General features: G+C 40.4%; 1 protein-coding gene across 4 annotated transcripts in view; it reads right to left on the bottom strand.

Annotated features, from left to right (window-relative positions):
* LOC102078638 (sodium/hydrogen exchanger 9) overlaps positions 1-12,431 on the bottom strand; it is a 66,055-nt gene that overhangs the window by 44,938 nt on the left and 8,686 nt on the right. For all 4 annotated transcript variants that reach the window (XM_005448898.4, XM_005448897.4, XM_013277049.3 and 1 more), the window contains exon 6: positions 1,989-2,094. In XM_005448898.4, coding sequence (XP_005448955.1) covers positions 1,989-2,094 — 106 coding nt within the window. The remainder of the gene's footprint in view (positions 1-1,988; positions 2,095-12,431) is intronic.

Genomic DNA, 12,431 nt, shown 5'->3' on the forward strand with positions numbered 1-12,431 from the left:
CATTCTTATTATGCTGAGCTAAGTGCTATTTACTGGAGTCATTCCTTTTTTAGATTACATGGTTTCCCTTAGAATTTCCATCTTTTCCCGAAAAGGAAAAAAAAAAAATTAGACTTTTTTCTTTGTTTCAGAGACATCGCAGTGTAGTTAGTAAGAAACAAGTTAAAAAAAAAGATGGCAGCATTATTCACACTGCTATAAATATTTACTTTGTGAGGGGAAGGGAGGCCTCCATATGGAAGTCATTGAGTGCAAAAGAGGCCTCACAGGGAGGACAGAGGGAGGAAGAAATTGTGTGCTTGTCTGTGTGTGGTGGGATGGAGGGGGTGCCTGTGGTAATGCAAGCCCAGACAAGCAACCAAGAGAGTGGCTGATGGAGCAGCCTGCCTTTGTGGAATGACACAATTTCTTTAGCCACCAAACACCCTCCCATGTACTCCCCCGTGGACTTAGATTGTTTTAAATGAAACACAAACTATGGAATCAGCAAAAACGGTATCAAAGTGGCACTTGTTTTTGTTTCTCTGCGTTTAATGGGACCCAGAGCTACTGCTCACAGTAAGAAAACAAACACACCGCGCACAGCATCTGGTAGCCACTCATAAAAAGTTGTCTTATACTCCTACTAACATTAAAATGCTTTGTTTCTGCAGTTTCCGTACCATCAGGTTGGAATGAGCAAGCACACATCACAACAGGCCCTAATCTCTATAGCGGGAGGGGAAGAATCAGTCAAGCTATGGTAATGAGCTCAGCATACTGAAAAGAGGAAATCTATTACCCCCCCTCCCTAAAAGAAAGACTCCTGTGGTGTTAGCACATTACATTTGCCCACTAGTCAGTGATCAGAGTGACCTTCTGGAGACTGTAACTTCAGATGTTTTGGGCCGTTATCCCAGTTGGGATCCCAAGATGTTAAAGCAGGACCTGGCTGAATGGTGGCTGGGTCAGGGCTGCTGGAGCAGGACGTTTTGCGACTGTGAGATGGCACATCAGCGTAAGGTTGAGCTGCTCAGGGAGCTTGTTAAAATTCTAGTGCCAGGACCCTCGCCTGGCTCACTAATAAGGGCCGGCTTTGTGCATGGGGCCAGGGCGACCGGCAGGCGAGTGACCAAGTCGAGTGAAAGGAGATGGCATGTAGGCTGGTCACGCCACTCTAAGAACAAACAGAACACTATCTGACTGTTTGTCTGGAAAAACTTGCAGGCTCCCTCCTCCACCCTTCAATGTACACACTGATAGCGCAGTGAACGGAACAATTTGCACTGTCTTTCTTAGTAGGGTTTGGCGTGCCCATTTATTCAAATGGAAAGCGAGATGTCAGGATGTCAGGTTCTGTATATTTGCATCAGTCTTTGTAAAGATAATAAGCACAGATGCTCCTGGATCTTGTCATCTCTCCTCCTGCTTTATTTGTTGTTATTTGCTTGTCTGTGACTGTGGAGATGTGAGTTTTCGCCCCTCTCTGTCTCCGGCTTGCCATCTGCTTTCACATCTACATGACTAGCTCTGCTCACTAGCATTGTGTAAACAGAGCAGACAATGACGGCAATGTGCGAGGACAGAAGCATGCATAGTTTTGTGAAAAGCTGGAGAAAAGGGGAAAGAATTAAGCAAATGAAATGCATGGAGAATGCATGACTGCATCCCGGCTGCTCTGAGTTTTCAAGAATTTTGTATTGTATTCTTCCAAAGTCAACATTAGCTACGATAACCAAGTTCGCAGCATGGGACTGTCTCTTTACTCTGGCATTAAGGACCTAAATGAGATGCTGATAGTGCTTGGGGCAACTCACTTATGCAGTTCGCTGCATAGTATTTAAGGGATTGTTGCTGTTTTCCTTAAAGCTGGCAGCACCCACTCAGGCTTCCTTCCTCCACATCCACCCCCATAGTGCCATTTGGAGAAGTCTGAGCACCCACACAATTAAACCTTGAAATATATTGCATTCTCAGGGCTTGGACAAATACTAAAGCGAAATACTCACTGTGTCAGGACGATGGCTACGGCATCATTCAGGACACTCTCGCCAAACAGCAGCATGTGCAGATCCAAGTCCACACGCAGATCTGATAACAGGCCAAGGACTGAGACTTTACAAAAAAAGAAAGAAAAACAAAACAGGAGAAGTGCTGCTATTAATGGCCGCAGGAAGCAGAGCAACTTTAAAATGAACAGAAAAATTTCTCAGTTAATTACACAGCAGAAGTGTCCTCCAGTATCTCCTGTGCCATTACAAAGAGGAGAAAGTACAAGAATTAATAAGTAAGCTGACAAAAGACTACAGTATGACGACAGCAGTGGGATAAGGATTTTGACAACTGGGCAAACTAAGCATACTGTAGATTTGCTTAACCTAAACAGGATGTAGAAATTACACAATGACTTGGGAAAGATGATATCTATGTTTGTTAATGATACATAAACAAAGTGCATTGCTGATCATAATCTTTTTTCCCCCACTGTAACATCTGGAAATAGGAGTATGAAAGAAAAAAAATGCAAAGTTTAACACAAGTGGAATTTTACATTTCTTTGTTTTTTTAGGGTCCAAGCATTGAGTGATGTGAGACTTTTGGACACATGTTCGAAAACTCATGAAACTTTACATTATGTGAGTGGGCCTTAGCAAAAGAAAGACCCTTTAAAGTGTAAGTAACCAACATGTGATATTACTTATCTACATGCATAAAATTATGTAGCCACTTTTAATATTCAGAGAAATAAAAACAGATTCTTAGATACATGCGTAAACCCAATAGGAAGCCTACCATTATTAGTTTCTCCATTTCCATAGACTCTACTTTACCCAGCTGCCCACAAGAATGAAATCATCATTTTTTACGATGTATTCTGTGATGATAAAGGTTAAGTTTTTCGAGTTGGTCCAATGGTGAGTTTGGATGTTTTGCTACAAATTATCAAGTTGTTGTATCGCCAATATAAATACTTCAATCTGCCTCAAACTTCCTAGTCTGTTTAATAGTCTCAAACGTGACAAGCGTTGCTTTTACATTAAATTTAAATGGGCTATCTGCATATAATAATAATAATAATGCATTGGATTTATATAGCGCTTTTCAAGGCACCCAAAGCGCTTTACAATGACATTATTCATTCACGCTCACATTCACACACTGGTGGAGGCAAGCTACGGTTGTAGCCACAGCTGCCCTGGGGCAGACTGACAGAGGCGAGGCTGCCATATCGCGCCATCGGCCCCTCTGGCCAACACCAGTAGGCGGTAGGGTAAAGTGTCTTGCCCAAGGACACAACGACCAGGACAGAGAGGCCGGGGATCGAACCGGCGACCTTCCGGTTACAGGTGCCCTTCCGGTTTGATATTGTTTTGATATCAGACAATATTTTCATGGACCGGCCTTTAAGGTGTCGCAGATAAAGACAAAAAAATAAAATGATACCACCAAGACAAAAACTGTGGTATTTTTTCACTGTGTAATTGTGGAACTTTATTAGCAGCGTCCTCCTGAAATGCGCCAACAACATTGAGAGTAACATCCTCCTCTCTGCCCCTTAATGCTCTCTGGTTGCTATGGTAACTCGTAAATATTTCTTTCAAAATAAGGCACACAACTACAACACGGGAAAAAAAACACAGGTCCCTGTGTGGTATATAATGCTTAGCTTTAGAAATCTAGCGCAATTGAAAGAAGCCAGATTTAACTACAAATGACACTTGCTTATCGAGCTTAAAGAAGCTGTCCAAGTAGACACACAGGTTACGTATAGAATCAGAGAGAGAGTTAGCAAGGGGCCCCAGCAGGGCAACAAGATGGTCTCGAGGAATATGGCTATCGAACACCATAACTTCAGTTCTTTTCTCATTTAAAATGAGAGAATTATCTGACAGCCAATCTTTGACCTCTCTCAGTCAATCGAACAGGGAGTGCAGTGATGCTGACAGATCATCAGTCAGTTGACAATAAATTTGAATGTCATCAGCGTAAAAGTGATAAGAAATATTGTATTTTTTTGAATATGGAGCCCAAGGGTAGCATATAGAAAGAGGATAATAAAGTGCCCAATGACAAATGAGTGTCAGCACAAATCAAATAAACAAATAGTTTTACAAAAATTACATTCATTTACACCAAAGCTGAAAATCCCAAACATGAAAATCATGATTAAATTTGAAATCCACTTACAATATAATTAAAACAAAGTCCAGAACTGTGTCTGTGTGTTTCATGGGTCACATTTCCTGTGTTTAAAAGACATAATATACAACATCGCTGGTTTGCTGGGAGGAGTAGTGAGGGTAGACATGTGACAGACTGAATTTCTTGACATGATTCACATATACTTAGCCACTCACAGTTACCAGCTGCTACAATTACTTGTATCCTTTTTTTAGAGCTGCAGGTGTTGCTGTTTCATATCATACTCATATTCAGTGACCATGAATATACACTGACATACACTCTTTAGCTTGAGGCATTAATACAGTTTTCACTACAGAGAGCGATAACAACTAGGTTAATGGGAATCAGAGGACCTGGCTGGGAAAAAAGATAAGATTGTGTGGTGCTTTAAATAAAAGATTAACTCACTGCTAGAAAAAACTCCTACCTGAATATACTGTTTATACTGACCCTGCTGGCAGCTTTGAGCTTGTCTGTCCCTCCCTGAACTTTATTCCAGTTGAAGAGCTTTTGAGCATCTCAACAGGAACCAGACAACTTCAGATCTTTTTCCTTTTGAACCCACAGGTTGACTGATTACTACACTTCGGTACACTGTGCTTAATTCCCCATTGCGCAGTGTACTTACAGGTGCAGTTGAGATTTTCCTGCATTTAAATGGATATGTTGAGCATTGAATTATAACTTCCTGTGCTCACTAGGTAGCATACAAGAACACTTACAAATTATATGTCATGTCACTGTGTATCATGTGTGGAACCCACATTGAAAATTCCATATACACGGGATGATTTTATAATGGTTCCAAATTGTCAGTAAATAAATAGTTTTCTTTAAAACTGTCAATTGAAACTGCACCAAGTTTGATGCAAGCTTGGAGCATGTTGAATGTTTAATGTTGAATGCGAAAGCTCCAACTGTAAGTTGTGGTAAAGGGAAAAAAAGGAGGGAGGATGGGGGGCAGGTTTTACATTAAAGTAGTTATGAAATAAGTAAGACTTGAAGTAAAAGAAGGAAATTTTTGGAGGACAAGTACCGACTGATCTGTCAGACTAAAATGAAAGATTTGCCACAATTATGGGATAAACTCCCATAAATGGGAGAAAATGAAGGTGAATGTAATGACAGCGCGCATGCATGAATGAGCATTCTCCCAAATGGTGAGTTGTAGGGAAATTCAGCAACGCCTTAATGGCTTGTCTCACCACTCTCCCTTTCTCTTTAGATAGTGAACTCCTGACCACTGAGCTTTACTGAGGTGAGAGACGCCTGTCATTCTGTGCCCATTTTCATTGGATTTTTTGGTGACTTATTGGATATGTTGTCACTATACTCTTGGATGAATTATGGAAGGTTGTCCATTACTTTCAGTGTTCTCTATTTTTTACTCTTGTCTTCTCCATCTGTATATATTTGTTTCCTGCTTTGTAACACAGGCCTAGCTGCTCCTGTTACTACTGGTACCAGTTTGGACCCTTCATATCTGTTTCGGTTGATTCTTTAACCCCTCTCAATCTTCCTTATAGTGCTGTCACATGGGATTCCCACATCTATTACCGCTGTCCTCTTCTGTTCCTCGTCAACTACTACTGTGTCTGCTTGTTTGGTTGGCAGCTGCTTGTGAATCTGGAACTTAAAATTCCATAAGACCTCTTTTTCTAAACCACTTCTGGTGGTGTGTTCGATCAGGGCTTGAGGAAGTCTGACCCACAGTCAGCACAGATGCTCCTGGACACTATCCTAGGCACTTTGATTTAATTCCCCTGTGTGCTTGTTGATCTTACATATTACAACTACTGTCTGGATTTAGTGGCATCTTTACTGTTCTGTTGCATCAGGGGGGTTCTGATGTCACCATGATCAGAGTCACTGTGCTATCCCTTAGGCCAGTCTTTTCTAGTGACTGGCAGTATTTATTGATGCCAGCCAGTTTCTTTGAATGATACTTCCAATGGATTCGTCTTCACCACCCTCATCTTCTGCTATCTGTCACATGTAGGGTTCATTTTTCTAATTTAACCATGGATTTTCCTTCTATTATCCTAAATTGTAAGTCTGACACACATTAATTCTCTGGCCCTCTTTTCATTGCTCATAGAGTCTCAGAGTTCTTGACTTTAGGTTGAATATGGCTGAGGACTTTTCATGTGTTGACACCAGTAGCTTCTATCTGCCCTTCTGCCCAGCTTGCTTTAGGCTTTAGACAATTTGATGTAAGAGCAGAATAGACAGGTGCTGCTGACAATGGCTTCATTCTATTTAGCCATTTCAGTGAACCAGCATATATAACACCAGGCTATCCATAGGGACCCTGAATGGTTATAAAAGTATGAAAATGAGGTAAATTATCTGCTACAATATGACTTTTGCAGTTGTCATATCTCAACCCGCTGAACGCCACCGGGCGACCTTTGATTACCCTATTAAGACACGACTCCACAACTCTCATTAAAGCAGAAAATTAGGCAATATCTTTGGGAAAATCGGTATTTAGTTGTGGTTGGTTTCCTTTCATCCTCATCACAGCTCTAATTTGCTCAAGGGATCATGAGCAGGGAAAGAGCTGTCCTGTATGTCTGCCATCCCGCCTTCTGGTCACTCCACTGTTTTAGTCCTGATTGCTTCCCCTCTTTCCCACAATGCAGCAACACTTATACAATCAGTGAGCAGATCCTGCTGAGGTAGATCGGTGAGTCGATGCCTCTTTCACTCCTGGGGTACAGCTTGAAATCATGTATACCCTGTAGGTGGTTGTATTTGTGTCAGCAAGAGAACGGCTCATAACACACAGATTTTTTTTAAGACCCTTAGTAAAAATTCTTTATGAGATTTATGAAATCTAGCTTGCAGGAATCCTAATTTCTCATATCATTTCTTAGGAAATTCATATCTGTGGTGGAAAATACTAATAAACTGATTATTTACTTATTATTTAGCCAAACCCGTCTCAACACAGCATCAGCTGACTTGAACTCCATGGTGAGTTCATGAAGAGTAAATATCACGTAGAAGATGCTGAGCATATGAATGAGCACATGCACACACAGCATCCTCAGCTCAGCAGGCGACTAAGTGTCGACACTGAGTGACAGGCAGAATACTGACACTGAAGAGATAGTGACATGCCTATTAGCTCCAGACTTCCAGACACCTCAAGTATCTCCTGCAAGATATCAGCTCTAGAATTGTTCTATGTTCAGTGACACATTAGCTTAAATTACAGTAGATTAGATTACAGTGTTTTACATGAGATACAGAGATAGGTGCACAAACTGACAGACTGATATAAACAGATAAATGCAGGCATCTAATAATTGGCAGTAGTAACTGCCAGAGAAGAAGTCAGGCCAGGTTCCAAACAAGGAAAACAAAATTATCATAACAAAAAACAATGTCAGATATGAGGAAAGACAACACAAATGCGGAGTCATAAACATACACATGCAAGGATATGCACGATTCTGAAGGCCAAACATTATCATATTCAAAACAATAACAACTCCTGGTGGATTAGTATTACACTTGTTGATTTCAAAATGCAAAAATAATACTCTGAGTAGTGACGGAAACATTTCTGATGTGGAAAAAGAGCCAAGGCTGACTGCTAAGTTTTGTCCTGTGAACACACAGACCAGCGGTGGTAGGACAGCAAGGATACGACCAGACTGACAATACGAGCGGTGGCCAGAGAGCGGCCTCAGGACTTGTTTTGACAGATCTGGCTCTTTGGTGTTTGACAGGTTTAAAGCTCTTTCTGGTTGGGGGAAATCCTTTATCTGGAGAGTGTGGGGTAGGCCCTGGAGTAAGGATTGCTCCGTCTCCCTGCTCCCATAATGCCTGGCTGATGACAGTATGTCATGCACTCCTCACACTCCAACACTAAAGGGAAAAAATAAAAACGCCCACCCTCGCCGCACACACTCACACTCACAAGGTGCTGGTTGGCTGTGTTGTCATGGAAACTCCATCCTACAGCTGTCAAGTGTTCATCAGTTTCCACAGCAACACCATAAGGTAGAGAGCCTAGACAATTATTTCAGACATAATACAGTTGAAAGGGTCGAAGGGAGCTTTATTAGGTCAAATTACCCATTGCTGAGTTTTAGCAGAGGCAAAGCTCGTGACCATCTTAGTCAGAAAGCATGGGATTTGCTTGCTGATTTGACCAAATTAGGCAGACATAATACTGAAAGTGATGAAGGATTAGGAAGGAGATAACAGCCAACAGGGAATTACTATAATCTCTCCAGCTCTGTAAAAAAAAACAAAAAAACCCCCCAAAACTGAGGCTTTTATAACGGTTTCATTTCAAGTTGGACTGAACAAGTTAACTAAGGTTCTCAGTGTATTTCCCAGATGTTTACATCTTTAAGATTCACATCAGTTTGATATGCTTACACTGATAATAATAAAACAGCCAACCAAAACTATAGAAATTTAAGATATAAAAGTCACTACTAAACAGTCATTTATTTCTATGTAAATTAAAGTAGTGCAGAGATAGCACGCGAAATATATAAAAGTTATTCTAGATAGGAACCAAGTAATTTGTTAACAGTTCACAGTTCAGCATCTGGCAAGGGGTTCATGAGTACACATGGCATGGGTTGCTCGCACATTTGTGAAGGCACAATTGATGCTAATTGTATACTGATGCTACACATGATGGACTGAAGGACACCTGAGCCAAAAATTCTCATAATTTGAATTAAATACTCAACAATAACACATTAAACATAAATAACACAACTGAATCAACAAACTAAAGAGGTACCACTTTTAACAATAGACAGTATGAGGTATGGATATAGCCAATGTGATGTCCGCCACTACACGCTGCATTTTGAAGCTTCATTGTGAACCAGTCAAAGTTAGCTAATGTTAGCATTTAGCCACTGCTATGTTGATATTTTGGATCTAGGGGATTACCTCATATGGATGAAAGAGTAAAGTGTAAATATGCAAGCGTGGTTAACAACCTGCATTCATAAAGTTGTCTGTTAGCCTTTTTTCTTCACTTTAAAAAAACAATTTTTTAATTCACTTTAGTTAAAGAAATTGTCTAAAAAAATAATACTCATGGCCCTTTGTTAAAAAGAAAAAAGTGATACTAAGGAAACACTTTCTGGCTCGCTCATTAAACAGTTCATTAAACAGCTATTTTTTTCAGGTTTTACTTCCTTTGTAGTGCCAACTCCCTCATTACAATATTGTGACTGTTTTCTTTCTCCGCCTCGAGCTAAATGCATTTCCTCAGGTGAAACTGGGGAGTGGCAGGATGCAGACTGTTGATAACAGGCGCAAGCTGGCTGATTTGAAATGATTCTGACTGACTAAGACTAAAACTGACGGCAATTTTCTGTGTGAAAAATCTTTTTTCTTGCCCAATAGCTGGAATTGTCTTTTTTCAACAAGAAAATTCCAAACCACATTCTACATGTATCACAAAACAATGGCTTCAATGTGACTGAGTCTGGGCAATGAAAAGAAAAATAAGACAAAGGAAGCCCTGAATTTTTGACTGGATGAAATCCTACATACAGAAAGAATGAAGAAAAATTCCAAATTCCAAAAACCGAAGGGTTATTAAAAGAAGAGGTAATGCAAGACGGTGGAAATTATTGTTGTAAGTCAGTGTCAGTTCACCAAAATGTGCAACTAATGAATTATTGTATATTATGCACCACACAGGTCACAGAATTCAGTACTACATTACTTGTCTTAGCCTGTTATATATTAATAAAGACTGAACACATACTGTATGCGTGCTTACTGAGCACCAATTGTGGCCTTCCATGTTTACCTTAATGTTCTACTTCTGCTCCTCTGTTGCAATAACATGCCTAAAATTCTGTGTTTGATGATGCTATGCTGCTGGTATATTGAGCCACACCTGTGGTTTGTTTACTTTTTCACTTCTCTTTCAGCAAACCAAACTGCGTCACTACAAACTACATGAGAATGTTCAGCCCGGTCATTGGGCAGATGTATCTGGGCTGGGAGCAACAAAAGCAAATACACGAGGAAGGTGCTGTGCACCTGGTAGCTGGTTCAGATCGGGGTCAGATCAGGTTCACACCATAAAAGAACCGCTCAGGAGTTCATTTGGAAATGGACCAAGACCACCTCCTCCAAAGGCTCTTGGTGCTCATCCATCTATCTATCCATCCATCCATCCATCCATCCATCCATCCATCTGTGCGTGTGTATATATATCTATCTCAAAATGGTAGCACAGAAACAGAAGTCATTCCTTTCAGAAGTTAAGTGAGGGTTTCACTGACCTGCTGCCATCCCTGCAGCTAGAGGATACAGCACAGCAGGTGTTCCACTTTGTGACCTGAACCGTGTGTTTTATTTTGAGTCTGGGAGGAACAGGTTTCATAGCTATGGTTCTGTGGTGGCTTGTTTAGAACTAAAAACTTTTAAAAAAAATCAATAAATGCCAAATGAAAGGAACAAACAGGACAAGGAAGACTGTGGGCCTGGCTATACTGCCAACAAAAAAAAAGACGAATAAAACCCAGAAGAAGCCTCATCTAATGAAACATTAGAGGTGAAATGTTAACAATGAGGTATTGCAAATTTACCTACGTAGATATTTGAGCAGTCGGCAGATGGAGTCTACCTTTCCCAAGTGTGAATTTTCACAGACAAGAAGTGAAAATGTACATTTGCAGTTTTGAAGAATAGGGCCCTGGATATAAATATAATCTGTGAGGTTACTATGCTAATCACATTTTTGACATGTTGAGTCATACTGAGCTGAGCCATGTGTTTGAAAAGAGGATAATACCAACAAAAAACAGAAATATTCATATGACTTTCTGTAATAGTTATGCCTAAATGCTGCTTTGAAAAGCCCTCCACACTTACAGGAGTATGACTTTTTTTTCTCGAAGACGACGTTCTAAAGAATATCAGATTCATCTAAAGCTCAAAATGTATACTTTGCCTATACCTCTAAGATGGTAATTTCAAAGAAACAATACAGGCAACATTACTTTAGTGTCCTCAGTGGTAGCTGCAGCAATAAATCAGCATCCATTTTAAGCGAGGGTGCTTCAGTTCTGCAGCAAATGTTATTACCAATCCCTCCACTTTATTCAAAGTAGAATAAACAGGAAAAAAAAATCAAATCAAGTATTTTGTATCACTTTTAAAACCGCAGCTATTTCTCTGGAGTGATCTCTAAGCAGAAAAATACATTTGGGATCAGTCAGATGGCTCACCAATGCTATTGTTTAATAAATATTTTCTTTAAAAAAAACTCAAATAAAGAGCACTAAAGTTTTGTGTGTTGCAGCATATATGTGGCAGCCAGCTCATATCCTGGATTTCTGTTGCTTGCCCTGTTTGCTTTCAGAAAGGGATTACGTTAAACCATTACAGCAGCAACAGGAACCTGAGCTATCAAATATCTGACTTATATTCAATAGTCCAGGCGCAAGGAAGTGGCAAATAAGCAGGACTCTCATTTCACTCAAAGCTTGGCTACCACTTACACAACATTCTCCAGAGCTCTATTATTTTAGTTATACTATAATTTAGTAACACTTATGCACTGAGTCAGTGGCATGATGACACGTCTACACTGTTCTGAGAATCACTATGTCTTTGTCTTACAGAGTAACAGACTGAGCCTGTTCAGTTGCATTGTTCCATTTCAGCCTTGTGACTGAAAGTTTACAAGGAAGAGAAATGAACTGGAAAATTCTGACAGCTGCTTCTCCGAAAGTCAGAAAACCAGTGCTGCAGTACGACATGGAAACAGGTGAGGCGTATCTGAGTTTCGGCCATCGGTGCATCACAGTGTGATTCAAATCAGCTACGAGTGAGCTGGAGTCGGCAGAGATGAACGCAGCATGGTGTTGCAAAAATAATGTCAATCAGTGTGACAGCCGCGCCATAACCTACAGCTCCTCGCTGACACTCACCCATATCAGCCACTTACAGTATAAATAATTCATTACCAAATGAGGACATTACCACAGGATGCCGTATGACACTCTACATGACTGCTCTTGAGGACCACTGATTTTATTGTGTGTACTCCACTTAGGAGAAAGGTGCACTGAATTTAAAGCAGTTACAGCTACTGAGTGGGTGTTGTGGCTCTGTTCCTGCATATACAGTAGCCTTAGCTGTCAATGTTTTTGTTATACAAAGATTCGGCTGTCAATCTCAATGTTACACCTTGTTACTTAAAACCAAGCAAGATAAGGTGTGAAAGAACATTATGCACCAGGTTTGACCTTTTTGAAACA

The sequence above is a fragment of the Oreochromis niloticus genome, linkage group LG9 (genome assembly GCF_001858045.2).
Source record: "Oreochromis niloticus isolate F11D_XX linkage group LG9, O_niloticus_UMD_NMBU, whole genome shotgun sequence".
Classification (NCBI taxonomy): Eukaryota; Metazoa; Chordata; class Actinopteri; order Cichliformes; family Cichlidae; genus Oreochromis; species Oreochromis niloticus.